The sequence below is a fragment of the Halichoerus grypus genome, chromosome 2, assembly GCF_964656455.1.
Source record: "Halichoerus grypus chromosome 2, mHalGry1.hap1.1, whole genome shotgun sequence".
NCBI classification, from domain to species: Eukaryota; Metazoa; Chordata; class Mammalia; order Carnivora; family Phocidae; genus Halichoerus; species Halichoerus grypus.
In genome coordinates, this window is record NC_135713.1 from 189,979,414 (window position 1) to 189,993,966 (window position 14,553).

The following is a 14,553-nucleotide window of genomic DNA, read 5'->3' on the forward strand; positions in this document are numbered from 1 at the left end:
ACTGTTCATTTCATTGAGAGAGAACACCAGACATGGAAATTAGTATTAACCAGGGGCCTGAAAACTGGGACTGTTTGGGTGACCTTGACTGAGCATCAAGGAGGCAGCCTTTATTTCCCCTTAAAGTTAGCTTAACATCTCTGTTCTGTCTTTGAGATGTACACAAACGGGGCTTCCTCTACAGCTGACTATTTCCACGAGTCTTTTTTAAAACTAACACTAATCCATCTCTAAACATGTTTCGACAGGATTTCCACATACTTGCACTTTAACTCAATACTCCCAGCATATAAAGTACTCTATCTTAGTCAACAAAAAACCCAACAGCGCACCTCTGGGCAGTTATCAGACTGCAGTAAATCTTTTATTACAAATAATTAAATCTTTCCATAATGTCTCAGACAATATCAAACACCATTTCATATTTTTAACAGAGAGCAGAATAGGCAGTCAGCACGAGAACTGAGAAAGGACAAGTGTTAAATTTCAAGCTTCCAATCACACCACCTGGTGACCAAAGCTTATGTGTCACTTTCTCACGTTATCCAAGTGTACGTCTCACACATCTCGTTGTCTCAGTGGAGACAGAAGTTTCTAGTTCATGGGGCGCCTGGGTGGCTCAGTTGTTAAGCATCTGCGTCCGGCTCAGGTCATGATCCCGGGGTCCTGGGATTGAGTCCCGCATGGGGCTCCCTGTTCCGCGGGAAGCCTGCTTCTCCCTCTCCCACTCCCACTCCCCCTGCTTGTGTTCCCTCTCTTGCTGTGTCTCTCTCTGTCAAATGACTAAATAAAATCTTAAAAAAAAAAAAAGTTTCTAGTTCATATTGTAAGTGCAGGAAGTTGAGATAGATAAAACCCAATGAAAACACATCAATCTCAATTCAACTCAGTTAACAACAACAACAACAACAACAAAAGCAAATTTAAATTAGTTGTTTTGAGGGGAGAGAGGGCAAGGAAGGTATGGGGTTAAGAGTCAAAACTATGACAAAGGCTGGTAGCTCTGGAAACTATCTGTCACATGATACCCTAAAATAAAGTGGCTTTTGTGAATTTTTTTTCTTTTTTGGTATTGTAAACATGTGCTGTTTAATAGTACCCGAATTTAATTTAAAACATTTTTTCTCTTTGCAAACAAAACAAAATTTAAAGCCTTTAAGGCAAACATTTCCCTAAGGAAAAAAAAAGTCATTTGTTATAAAACTGTGAGGACACCCAAGCAAGCCCCCACTTAAGATTCGTCAGCATGAACTTGAGAGCTTTTGTCCACTGTTCCTCAGAGTTAAACTGCGTTTTGATCGAATAGGAGCCGCCACTTCCTCCTGTGTCTTCAATCTTGCCCTTCTCCACATCCATCCTGCAGGTGAACACAGCAGAGCTCGTTAGCAACTGAGACCCGAGTTAAGTCCGTTCCGGCAAACGGGCAGGGACGTGATCATGGGACCATTCGCGTCATTTTACCTATTAAAGAACTCTTGGCCAGGAATGGTAGTGTATTTTGGATTTGCTTGAAAGCCAAACATCAAGAAGGCTGTCACAAGAGCCTCATTGTCATTGCCGAGTACAGGGACAGGACACACACCCAAACAAATGAGAAGCCTGGGGCAGAGGGCACGTGGGGGTTACAGTACTCCTGACTGTTTTCCTAGGCATCCCTGAACTCATGGGGAGAGAAGGGAGGCAGAAGAATAGAAATGCTTTGTTTTGGGGTGGCAGAAGCAGCTCGGCCTCACCCTCTTGAACTAAGGTCTCCTTCTATCACTGGGCTCCTACAAAATTTGACCAAAGGAGGCATTCCTGTCTATTTCCAAGGGCTTAAGGGAAAAAGCTTCCTGAAATCAGAGAGCCGATTTGAGCTCTGTGCTAAGAAAATCCCCCCCAAAGCACCGAAGAGAATATTCTTTCTCCTCAGGGACCAGGCGGTCACATTCGGTCCTGCTCAGAGCGTTGCATCCGTCTCTGCCCACCAGTGTCATGTGATTTTGCAGCATTTTCTGCTTTCCCACCATTTACACTATGTTTTGCTTCCATTCTTACTGTCCCTTCAATTCTGCTCAATTTGGTCCTACTCCAGGTTCATTCAGCATTAGGGGGTACTGACCTGTAAGGAAGACAAAAACGGGTCTCGCCTTTCTCTACCTCTTCTTTGAACTGCTGCACACAGTCCAGGAAAGCCACCATGGCATGGTCAAACTTGTTGTCCCAGAAAAACCGCAACCCCCCAGAGCAATATAACGGCAGCTCCTGCCCAAGAAGAGAGAGAACCAGCTAAGGGGATGGCACCGAGACAGGCTACCAGAGACTGTTCCCAAGCCCAGCAACCTCTCGAGTCATGTTCTGTCTGTACTGCGCTGGAAACAGCCAACTCGGGCCCATGTGAGGCTCCTAGTCTGCTTCAGCATCACTGGAAGTGGATTAAACAATCTCGCAGTGATTCCTTTCCCACCCTACATACACCTCCTCCTCTGGTCTGCCCTTAGCCCTTTTCAACGGATTGTAAAAACCTACTTTGTGTCTCCAGGCCCCGAAGAGCTAATCCTGACCTAGACAAGACATTCAACAAGACATGGGATCACGAGACACCTTGAAGAAAGAAACTAAGAAATGCTATTATCAAAAGTAAACCATTCCGTCAGGAGGTACAAGGATTCTGCATTGCACTGAAAATGGGGCTTCCCGGAATACCTTAGATTTGTCTGTCAGAGACTCCAGATACGAATGGTTTCCATAGGGAACAAGTCGATACCTAAAATGGAGATGCACGTGGAGATGGATACAGGACTCCTGCTAAAGTGATTACTGGAATGTTATAACCCAGTGATTTTCAGGCTTCATCCTACCCAAGGGCTACTTTTATTATTCCCACCCCTCTCTCTCATCTCCCCATAGACTCCGTGTTTAAAAGATGTTGTTTACCGAACGAACTACATTTATTATATAATCGTCTGGGGGCCTTTCATTGGTACGTGTAGGTTTTGTTTAGGCTGAAAAAAACAAAAGCTGAAAACAGCTTGAGGAACCACCAAGGTTCTAGAGATGCTGGGCTGGGGACCACAGCTCGGGTCGTGCAGTCCAAAGGCTGCTCGATGAGTGGAAAGAGTCCTGTCGTCAGGGGGAGAATCAGAAGCGGGGTCTCCACAGACAGAAAACTCTCAGTGTGTTGGGAGCAAGGGCTCCTGCCACTGCAGAGTACCAAGCTGGAGATACAGATTATATCAAGGACACGCCACACCCCAAGAAAGGGGGGCATTTCTTACCTCTGAAATTTCAGACCCATCTTATTGGCCAGGGCATGGAGCAGCAACACCGTTTGACCCCAGGCAGCATTGATCTCATTCCATTCCACGGGAACACTGGGCAGGCGACCCAGTCGGAAGTTATTGATTGTGCCGAACTGTCCACTGTGCCTGGAGGAAGGCAGGAGGGTGGGGGGAAATACAGGGAGACCTTAACACTCAGCAATTTGAGACTTCCTGCTCGCACCTAAACCCTCACATAAATCTCTCTCCTCATCTCCACATTCACATACCTAAGCTCTACTTGGCACTTTATTTACTTATTTAAGTAAGCTCTATGCCCAACGTGGGGCTTGGACTCACGACCCCAGGATCAAGAGTCGCATGCTCTACCGACTGAGCCAGCCAGGTGCCCCTCTACTTGGCACTTTAAATACGTGTCCAAACGCGAGTTGTCATCTCTCTCCTTGTGCTCAGATGCCAAAGCAGAAACGGGGACATCATTCTTGAATGCTCTCTCTCTGCTCCCTCCCCTCAAAAACCACCAAGCTCTCTTGATTGGACTTCCTAAATCTCTTCAATCTATCTACTTTTTTCCAAGCTCAATGCCGCTGCTCTGTCTTTTCCTGCTTAGAGTCCTACTGACAAGTCTCCTTACCACTGGCACTGCCCTCCTGCCCCCAACACTTCCCACTCCGCAGGTGAAGGGATGATTCACAAACGCAAATGTTAATTATGTCAGCTCTCTGCCTAAAATGCTTTAGTGGTTTCCACTGCCCTTTGGATGAAGCCCAAATCCCTTCATGAGGCCTACGAGCTCCCCGGGGAACTGGTCACTCTCCAGTTTCATATCCTGTCACTCTCCCCTTTACACTCAATCTCCAGTCACAATAAGCTCCTTTCAGGTCTCCGGACTCACCACTCCCACGTTCCTCTGTTTCTTTGCACATGACGTTCCTCTACCAGGAACAACCCCCCCTGCAGACTTCCACTTCATGTCTCAGCTTCAACATCAACCTCCCCTGGGGCAAACTTTCCATGTGGCCTTCCCAAACTGAGCCAAGTGCCTTTATGTGGCCCCAGAGCCCCCCTGAGGTTCACGGTTATCACGTCGCATTACAACTGCCTATCACATACCCATCCCTTCCACGAGATTCTAAGCAACTAGAAGGTAGAACACATGTTGTGTGCTGTTGCCCTTCTGGTGCTTAACACGGTGCCTGCCATGTACGAGATGCTCAGCAATACTAGTTAAATGGACAAAACGTCGAATAAATACATCAGTGATCCTAGGGGCAGCACCCAGGCAGATGACAAGGTTTTCGTGGGACTGGAGGGCTCAGATCTTTTCCTTTCCTTGGGGGAGTGGATGTCACCAAGCTCTAGAATTCCAACCCCCAGAGGTGCCTATCCCATCACAGGGAACAAAAGCAGCCCGGACGGGGCGACCGTGTACAGTCTGATTTCGGGGGAGGCGGCCGCCTCGGCCTAGTGGTCAGCAGCTAAGGTGCAGGCGTGCAGTGCTCCCCAGGCCCTCCTCACCCTCCGGCCCGCATTACCAGATGTGGAAGGTCGCATTGAAGACATTAGTTTTCTTCAGCTTGTCCAGCTGCATCTGGGCATAACGCATCTGGTTTTCCACACTCTTCAGCTCATCGTCCAGCTCCAGCTGTTGTCGCTTAAATTCACTGTACTCCCTCTGATACCTGTGAGCAGCAAGGTGGCCATTGAAGGCGGTTGGTTTGGGGCTGAAATTTCTCTCTCACCACTCCTCATAACAATTTAGTCTGGTGGTTTTGGTGAGACCTAGTTACAGCATCCTTTCCATTTGGCACAGATCCCATTCAAAGGAACATACAGGCCCTAGCTGTTCTGTCTGCAGGGGACAGAAAGGTCTCAAATTCTAGCTGCCCATATGCAAAGGGCAGAGGAAAATAGGACTCTCCTAAACCAAGGCCATGCGCCTCTCGTATTTCTGGTCTTTTACGAAAGTGAGGTGAGGGGGTTAAGAGTGGCTTCTTCTGTGAAATGACGGTAATTGAACTTCCAGAACTTCACTTCTGTGCACGTAACTGTCCTTTATAGTTAGCATACACCATTTCCAAGGGAACTCATTCACGACTTCGAAAAAAGTAACTTTTTTCTCTGTCCATCACTTCCCCAACTTTAGTTAGTGTTGACACTGGGTCTCCTCCTCTGGATAGAGGGCTCTCTCAGGTCAAGATCACCAGTGAGGGGCGCCTGGGTGGCTCAGTCGTTAAGCGTCTGCCTTCGGCTCAGGTCATGATCCCGGGGTCCTGGGATCGAGCCCCACATCGGGCTCCCTGCTCAGCGGGAAGCCTGCTTCTCCCTCTCCCACTCCCCCTGCTTGTGTTCCCTCTCTCGCTATGTCTCTGTGTCAAATAAATAAATAAAATCTTAAAAAAAAAAAAAAAAAAAGATCACCAGTGGAATTTTTGGGCCGGGAAGGAACGAATGTAGGCCAACATGCTCATCTTTCCAGAGGATGCCAGGTTGGGTGGCTGACTTACAGTTCCCTACACGGCAGAAAGGCAACTAGAACCCTCGTTTCTCTGCTCTCTATTTAACCGACATGCTTTTTTCACTTAATTAGGCGGACCCCTCATACAGAACCCTCCCAACAGCCCTCAAGAAATAGGGCCTGGAAACAGTATGTGGGATCTGGAGCAGACAAGCTGCCAAATGGCAGGTGACTGCAGCTTACAAACTACTCAGACACAGTCCGTGAGAAGCCACTTCTCCTCCTGGAGTGTCGAGGCCAGGAAGACAGAGGAACAGGGTGACCACTCACTGAGCTTCCTCCTGATCCAGTCTCTCAGCCTCAGCCTGGACCTTCTCGAGATTTTCTGCCACTATCTTGCGGTTCTTTTCCACATCTTCCAGCTCCTGGATCAGCCTCTCCTCCTCTAATGCCAGCTCCTTTAGCTCCCTCTGTAGCTGTTCACTGTCGTCCTCATTCATCTGCTCTAAGAGCTCTAAACAGCGTCTGCCAAGGACACAGGCAGAATATACTCACCGCAGGGAACCTGTTACGCTGTTTACCTGAGTGGAGCACAGCTCCCGGGGAAGAGCCAAGCAGTCTGAGAGCAGGCACAGCTCTCGGGTTCCGGGCACTAGTTCTAGAGGCACTCACTTGTAGTTCTGACACTCATTTTCAGTGACGTTGAGCTGAGTGTCCAGTTGGTCTAAAAGAGTGTCTGTGCATTCCTCACACAGCGGGTGATCCACATCGGTCTGGCCTGACATGATGTCAAAAAGGTCCCCAGTGACCTGGAAGTGTGGGGTGGGGGAGAGTCAGGGTAGGGCCTGCCCCAGGCGACCTGTCGGGCCACCCGCTCTAGCAGCCAGGCCCACCGCTGGACGCTGCAACACTGCCCACTTGCCTTCAGTCTTCGGCTGAGATTCTCCATGGTGCCGCCATCAGATGCCTCCCCGATCAGAGTGAAGCTGTTGGCACTTTCTGTAGACATCATCCTGCAGACAGCCCCCCGCCCACGGGCCACATGAGGGAGCAGAGAGGCCTCCTCCACCTACTGCAGGTTCAGTGGCAGAGACTCTCAAGCACCGGCTGAGGGGCCTCAAGGCGCATACCCACTCCTAGCCCGACTGACCTCCCAAGGGTACCTCTCTCCCAAGGGAAGGCCATGCTGGTCTTCCACAGGGGCACTCAGCACGAAGGTTGGCCTGGATGGACTAAGGAGGGAGAGGGGGCATCAAAAACTGACACGTGTGTGTGTCTACAGTAGAAAAGGAAGGAGAATCAGGAAAGACCATTTTTAAATATCATACCACTCGCCAGTAGCCTTCACATGCATCAACAACTAAGAACCTGAACGTCTAACAACATCTACTATTTTAAAGCTTTTCAAGAGCCCATCTCTTTTATTAGTCATTCACTCCCTCAGACTTTTCTTGATTCTTCATCAAGACAGCCACTGTCCCTTCCCACTGTGTGAATGGCTACAGGGAAAACCAATACTGGAAAGTGATGGGCCAGGTATAAGAGAATACATCTTTTCTGGAAGAGCCAAAAGGCTCGGTGATTTATCTCCATCACCTGGCTCCAGGTCTCAATTCTGGGTTCCATTAAAATTCTACTGGCCTTTGGCAAGGAACAGGGGGCTGGGGAGTGGTAGGCACCTGGCTGGGGGGATGAATCTGCGAGAGACACCATCCTGGCGAGTTTCAAGAAATGGCTCCTGGGAAGGAAATAAGAGGGCGTTAGAATTCTGGCAGCTTAGAGGTGGAGCCCCAAACAGTCTCAGCAATATCTGGCTTTACCCTTGATGGACAACTGCAGGACTTGATAAACCACAGAGACTTAAGAAATAGGTGTTACCTAGCCAATCCTTGGATATGTGCACTAAGAAAGGACCCCTGGTACAGACAAACCCCAAGTCCCAAGTGATTTTTTGTGGGAAACATCTCCTATGTTATACTCTATTGTAGTTAAATTTGTATTTTCTCAACACTTACCAGTTAGGGGTAGGGGAAAGAATGCCCTGAATCACAGCACAGGGAAAAAGCCAGATCAGATTGCAATGAAGTTTGCCATGGCATACAACAAAGTAGATAATTTATATGCTTTTGATACTTTGATATAATTTATATATGATCAAATTCTTATGACATCTACCTTTGACAAAGAAAATTATCACTGACATTATCACAGTTTAAAAATGACATGTTTGGGACGCCTGCATGGCTCGGTCAGTTAAGCATCTACCTTCGGCTCAGGTCATGAGCTCAGGGTCCCAGGATCAAGCTCCGCATTGGGCTCCCTGCTCAGCAGAGAGTCTGCTTCTCCCTCTCCTTCTGCCCTCCCCGCCCCCACTCGTGCGCATGCACTCTCAAATAAAATCTTTAAATAAATAAACATGACATGTTCTCTAATACTGACAATCCTTTCTGGCTAGAGTAATCACACTCTAGTCCAAACCAAGCTACTTTTGAGAACGGAGAGGAGTGAATATTAATAATTAGCTAGGACAACGGATGTAAACTAGGCATGCCTTGGGATGACCTGGACACACAGATCATCTTGTCTCCCACCTATAATGGCTTGTAATTCTGCTTCAAATAAAAAGCCTCTCCCCACATTTTTTAATTATGCCTCATTCAGTCATCGTGTGACCTCAGGTGCACTTCAGGATCTCCCTGATGACCCACAGTGGCCCGATCATGTAGAACATCTCTTGTTAACCAGAGATCCCAAAGGTCTGGGGACTCCTGAAGCACCAAGTACCCTGCAGAAACCCAGTGTGCATTGCAGTGTTGCATACCTCTCCTGAGTTAGCCTCTTCCTCTTGGGTCTCTCCTGGTTTCACCTGGGCTGTGGCAAGTAATGGAGCTAAGGATAAGGAAAATATTAGAGTTAGGAAGAGTCTTAACAAAGCTGGAGTGTGGGCGCCTGGGTGGCTCAGTCAGTTAAGTGTCTGCCTTCGGCTCAGGTCATGATCCCAGGTTCCCGGGATCGAGTCCCGTGTCAGGCTCCCCGCTCAGCGGGGAGTCTGCTTCTCCCTCTGCCTCTGCCTGCTGCTCTGCCTACTTGTCCTCTCTCTGTCAAATAAATAAAACCTTAAAAAAAAAAAAAAGCTGGAGTGTGTATGAAAGTATGGGAAAACAAAAAAAATCCTCATCACCACTCCCACCTCCACCTTTTTCTTAAAGTACCATTTGCACATAGATAAATCTTTTGTCTTCCTCCCCTTACCCCCATTAAATCAGATTAAGGAATTGTTAAATTTTTCCCACTGTAGTATCATGATTGTGGGTTTTTTTTTAATTTTATTTATTTATTTGACAGAGAGAGAGACAGCAAGAGAGGGAACACAAGCAGGAGAAGTGGGAGAGGGAGAAGCAGGCTCCCCGCTGAGCAGGGAGCCCGATGTGGGGCTCAATCCCAGGACCCTGGGATCATGACCTGAGTCAAAGGCAGACACTTAATGACTGAGCCACCAGGCGCCCCATGATTGTGTTTTTAAAAAGACACCTTATCTTTCAAAAATACTTACCAAAACATTTACTGTATTTTTATGTTTGGGATTTGCTCCAAAATAATTCGGGGTGGGAGGGGAATAGATGGGGCTGTAGATGAAACATGATTTAAATATGCACTGATAATTATCGAGGCTAGGTGATGGGTATGTGAAGGTTCCTTATATACTCTGAAGTTTTCCATAACAAAAGTTAACATCCCCTTTCCTCCAGAGTAACTTGGAAGGAACACGAGGGAACTTTCTGGGAAGATGAAACCTTTCTACATCCCAGTGATCTGAGTAACATGAGTGTATCCATTTTGTCAAAAATGTACAGCTAAGATTTGTACATTTAAAGGCATGACATTTTTAAAAAAGAATAAAAAACAAAATAATTGAATGGGGATGGGAGGTGAGCGAAGATACAGAGAACACAAGAATGGCAGAATGTGGCTTATGGTTGAAGCTGGGTGATGGATATGAGGGAGCTCGTTATGCTATTCCCTTGACTATATGATTGAAATTTTCTGTAATAAAAGGTTAAAAACATATTAAAGAGTTAATTCCACTCAAAAAGAGAAGTTGGTAGCAATGATAATAGCTAACACTTGAGTACTATTTGCCCAGCATATCCCTAAGTACTTATGTTCTTCATCATATTTGATCGTTACAACTACCCTGAGGTCGTTTTACCTTTTACAGATAAAGAAACCAAGAAACCCAGGCTTAGAAAGTACAGTAACATGGGCTCCTGGGTGGCTCAGTCGGTTAAGCGGCTGCCTTTGGCTCAGGTCATGATCCCCGGGTCCTGGGATCGAGTCCCGCGTCGGGCTCCCTGCTCTGCGGGGAGTCTGCTTCTCCCTCTCCCTCTGCCTACTTGTGTTCTCTCTCTATCTCTCTGTCAAATAAATAAATAAAATCTTAAAAAAAAAAAAAAAAGAAAGTAAAGTAACTTGCAAAAAGCCGTTCAGCTAGTAAATGACACTTATGATTTAAATCCAAGCAGGCTGACTCTGGACCCTAGAGCTTAAACTACCTATTCAGTCTTTTCTTTCTTTTGTCTCTAACTTCATCTCACTTCTTGGGATTTTTAGACTCTGTTCCTCCATTTACCTGCTGTTGGCCATTGGATAAGTCACTTAACCTCTCTGAGCCTCAATCCCTCATCTGTAAAATGATGACTGTACTCTTCCATTGGGGTTGTTGCAGGGATAAATAATGTAATGCATGTAATGCACTGCTATATGATAAGCCCTCATCAAATACCGTTTATTATTATATATACATATTCCTTTACTCTGAAACAGCAAGAGCAGAAAACTAAGGACCTTTCCTTAAAATAGGAAGTTCTCAGAAGCACAATGTCAGAACTCCTTCACGCTCCCGATGACAAAACAGGGAGCCTAGAGATGAAATGACTTTCCTAGGTTCACAGCAAGTTTGTGGCAGATTACAAAGATAGCCACCTTAAGACCTACATCTCCAAAATTGCCCACTTTCCACGATCTTGACCACCCTCTTTCCAAGGGTCTCCCTGACCTGTGAGCTCCTGGATGGTGACACGATCCAGGATCTTGAAGCTCGTGTCCAGTTTCAGGGGCTGGCTGCAACGCTGGCACACGAAGCTCACCTGCATGGTGCTGCTGGAGGTTTTAGACCCCTCCATCCCTGGCGTGGTAGAGAGGAGGCGATGTTAGGTTGAATCAGAGCCCTTGAACCCTAGGTCCGGGGCTACCACCTGCCTTGCTGGTACAGTGAACGGGGCAAATCCTCCCCCACGCCGTTCCCTGTAGGAGCGGTCGGACACCAGGCGGACCCGTTTCCGGGGCAGCCCTGGCAAAGGCAGTTTACCAGCCCAGAGTCAGGGAGCGGCTTCGACAGGGGCTGTCAGGGTTCCCAGGTTCCCTTCTAAAGCCTCGGTTCAGCCCCCGACGCTCGTCACCTCGGGACCCGGAGCCCGCCACCCTGGTCCGGTCTACCGCGGGGGCACCGTGGCGTCGGGTCTGCCCCGGAGCGAGGCCTCCAGAGCTGCCATCGCCCAGTCTTCTGCTACTTCCCGGTCGGCCAGCAGAGGACTTCCGCCCGGACGGGACGTGACGTCATGACCGTCTTGCTGTCGCTCGGGAGGTCGGTCCCGGTCTACTCGCTGACGGGCCCCGCCGCGCCACCTAGAGGCTGAGCTGGGAAGCGCGGCAGGCATGGGCCGGTGGGCAATGGTAGCCAGGGGAGATGCAAGGATCGAGTTGGAAAAGAGTGAGGAGCCTCACCCGATCTGTAATTCTGTGACTTTTCTTTAGATTTGTTACTTCTGAACGGAACCACTTTAATTCTTCTTGCAGTATCAGTTTTAAAAGTTTCCTCTTGGGGGAGCTGGGCTTCTTTCAAATGCCCCTGAAAGAGTGGTAGACACACTTGGAGGGGAAGGTGAGGAGGTAAATTTTATCGTGTTTTATTGTGTATTTTAAAATTTCAGTTACAGGGCACCTGGGTGGCTCAGTCGTTTAAGCATCTGCCTTCGGCTCAGGTCGTGATCCCAGGGTCCTGGGATCCAGTCCCGAATCGGGCTCTCTGCTCAGCGGGGAGCCTGCTTCTCCCTCACACTCTCCCTCTGTGCTTTCTCTCTCTCGCTCTCAAATAAATAAATAAAATCTTTAAAAAAGATATAAAATTTCAGTTATTAATTAGGAAAAATCAAGCGCTTCAGATATCAAGTATTCAGTTATTAAAATTATAAAACTAAAACATTTTTGTCTTGGTGCAGGAATAGACCACAATCAATGGACCATAATATAGTTCAAAAATAGACCAAGTTTACAGGGGATTTAGTATGTGGTAAAAGCTAGTATTTCAAATCGGTGGGGAAATGAGCTACTTAATAAGTGATGATTGGAGCCAAAGAGTCATGTAGATAGCAGAGAGCTAAATCTCTACCTCCCTGTTTATGCCAAAAGAGGCTCCAAGTTGGTCCAAATTTAAGCATCAAAAACACAATGGTTAAAGGTACTAGATGAAAGCATTAGTGAATATTTTTTATAATCTTGGAGTGGAGAAAGTCTAAGTATGACATGAAAATCAGAAACCAAAGAGGAAAATATGGAATTTTACTCCTTAGAAATTAAAGCTTTCTAAACCATCAATGACACTGTAAAAAAAAAAAACTTACAAAAGAAAAATGTAGAAAATAGTTGAAGCTCATAAGACAAGTTAGTTTCCTCAATATACAGAGCTCTATTCAATCAAAATACAGAGCTTTATTCAAAAAAACACCAAAAGACCAGTCATGAAATGGGCAAAAAATATGAAAAAGTGAGCCCGCAGAACAACAAATGATTGATAAAGAAATAGATGTTTCATTTCATTTGTAATTAAGTCAACAGAAGGTAAACTTGAGTGGGGCAGCATTGCTGATTTATGAGATTGGTAAAGGCTAAACCAGTTGATAAAGCGATGATGAGCATTCACGAAATTCTAGAATGTCATTGGCTGGGAGTGTAAATTAGTATAATCTGTTCAGAGGTCAATTTGCAAATGTCTATTAAATTTTTAAGTATTCACATTCTTTGACTCATAAAATTTCTTTCTAGGAATTTTCCTAATAGATCTACAAGTGCACAAATATATACGTACAAGAATGTTCACTGCTAAATGTCCTTCACTTATAGAGGATTGTTTAAATAAATTATGGTATTAATTCATTCAGCAGAATACTATGCAGCCATCAAAAAGAATAAAGTAAAATTGCTTTTTATTTGGTTAATTTGGCCACTTTGAGAATAGTCTGAAGAAGGGCAAAGGTGGAAATAGGGAGACCAGCGAAGAGGTTTTTCCATGAATTGAGACAAGAAGTGTCAATTGAAATAAAAATTATAAGCAGTATACATGGTATGATTTTATTTGTATAAAAAATAACATGACATATGATATGACATGTGTTATGTGGACAATGGGACAGAGACTTTTTCTTCTACTTAAGACAAGTTTGTACTGCTGGATTTTTTTTACAATAAGCTTACAATTCATTTACAACAAAATCAAACCTTTATAGGAAGATAATATAACAAATACAGGAAAGTTAGGGGATGGTGTCATAAAGTTACCCATAATCTCACCACACTACAATTTTTATGTTTTCCATTAAGATGTGTTTTTCCTGTGTACTTTAACCCAGTTGTATTTGTACTTATAATCTGTATGTAATTTTTGTATCCTTTTAAAATTTAATATTACATATTATTTTTTATTTTGCTACACAATTTTTTTTTTTAAAGATTTTATTTATTTGACAGAGAGAGAGACAGCGAGAGAGGGAACACAAGCAGGGGGAGTGGGAGAGGGAGAAGCAGGCTTCCCGCGGAGCAGGGAGCCTGATGCGGGGCTCGATCCCAGCACCCTGGGATCATGACCTGAGCCGACGGCAGACGCCCAACGACTGAGCCACCCAGGTGCCCCGCTACACAATTTTTGTAATTGTTATTCTCATGGCTGCATTATGTACATCAAATGAGTGACCTTAATGTATTTCTTCTTTGCTGGAAATTTCCATTGTTTCCAGTTTTGGTGATTACAATAATGCTGCAATGAAGAGCTGACTGCTTCCTGTGTTAGGGTCTCACAATTGGAATTACTGAATTAAAAGAGCATGGCTATTTCATGTCTGCTGACTAACATTAGCAATTTCTTTAGAAAATGGTTGCACATAATTATATTCTGCCTCCAGCAGTGTATGAGAGAGCCTGTTTCATGATGCCCTGACCAGTATTAGATATCATATATCTGAGGAATAAGGGCCCCCAAAAATGGCACTTCCCTGTTATTTTCATTGGCATCATTGGTTACTTGTACATATTGGCTTGCTGTAGTTTCTCTTTTTTGGAATTTTCTGTTTGCATCCTTTGCTCATTTATCTTCTAGGTTTTTTTTTTTTTTTTTTAAGATTTCATTTATTTATTTGACAGAGATAGTGAGAGAGGGAACACAAGCACTGGTGAGCTGGAGAGGGAGAAGCAGGCTGGAGAGGGAGAAGCAGGCCCCCCTCTGAGCAGGAAGCCCGATGCGGGGCTTGATCCTAGGACACTGGGATCATGACCTGAGCCGAAGGCAGATGCCTAACGACTGAGTCATCCAGGTGCCCCGATGTCCTAGGTTCTTAATATTTTTCTTAACATTTTTCATCAATTGATGTGAATTCTGTTTAATAAAGGTGTTTTCCAGGTGTGCAAAAGTTTTGCATTTTTACAAAGTCAAATCTGCTTTTTTTCTTGGTGACTTACGTTGCTTAGAAAGTTGTTTCCACAGAATAAATAAATATTATAATGAAA

At 45.6% G+C, this 14,553-nt stretch overlaps 1 protein-coding gene across 2 annotated transcripts; it reads right to left on the reverse strand.

Annotated features, from left to right (window-relative positions):
* Positions 1–333: 333 nt before the first annotated feature.
* BECN1 (beclin 1) lies at positions 334–11,336 on the reverse strand. 2 transcript variants are annotated; one of them, XM_078065769.1, is made up of 13 exons: positions 11,178–11,336; positions 10,775–10,903; positions 8,540–8,607; positions 7,398–7,456; positions 6,882–6,950; positions 6,647–6,731; positions 6,391–6,533; positions 6,049–6,243; positions 4,796–4,942; positions 3,258–3,407; positions 2,686–2,746; positions 2,102–2,244; positions 334–1,357 (listed from the first exon to the last, which is right to left on the reverse strand). In XM_078065769.1, exons 2-13 carry the CDS (start codon positions 10,899–10,901, stop codon positions 1,189–1,191), a joined length of 1,416 nt encoding a protein of 471 aa, XP_077921895.1. In that variant the 5' UTR covers positions 10,902–10,903; positions 11,178–11,336; the 3' UTR covers positions 334–1,188. The 2 variants fall into 2 exon arrangements, with proteins under 2 accessions (XP_077921895.1, XP_077921896.1); XM_078065770.1 differs by lacking the exon at positions 6,882–6,950 and having other exon boundaries at positions 11,178–11,335.
* Between the last annotated feature and the right edge of the window lie 3,217 nt (positions 11,337–14,553).

What these genes read in the sequence shown, in the direction of transcription:
- BECN1 (XM_078065769.1), bottom strand. Translation starts at nt 10,901, where the DNA reads ATGGAGGGGTCTAAAACCTCCAGCAGCACCATGCAGGTGAGCTTCGTG. An exon ending in AGATTCATCCCCCCAGCCAG is followed by an intron (nt 6,951 to 7,397) that starts GTGCCTACCACT and finishes CTCCCTCCTTAG; the next exon opens with TCCATCCAGGCCAACCTTCG. An exon ending in CTCTGACAGACAAATCTAAG is followed by an intron (nt 2,245 to 2,685) that starts GTATTCCGGGAA and finishes CTTCTTGGGCAG; the next exon opens with GAGCTGCCGTTATATTGCTC.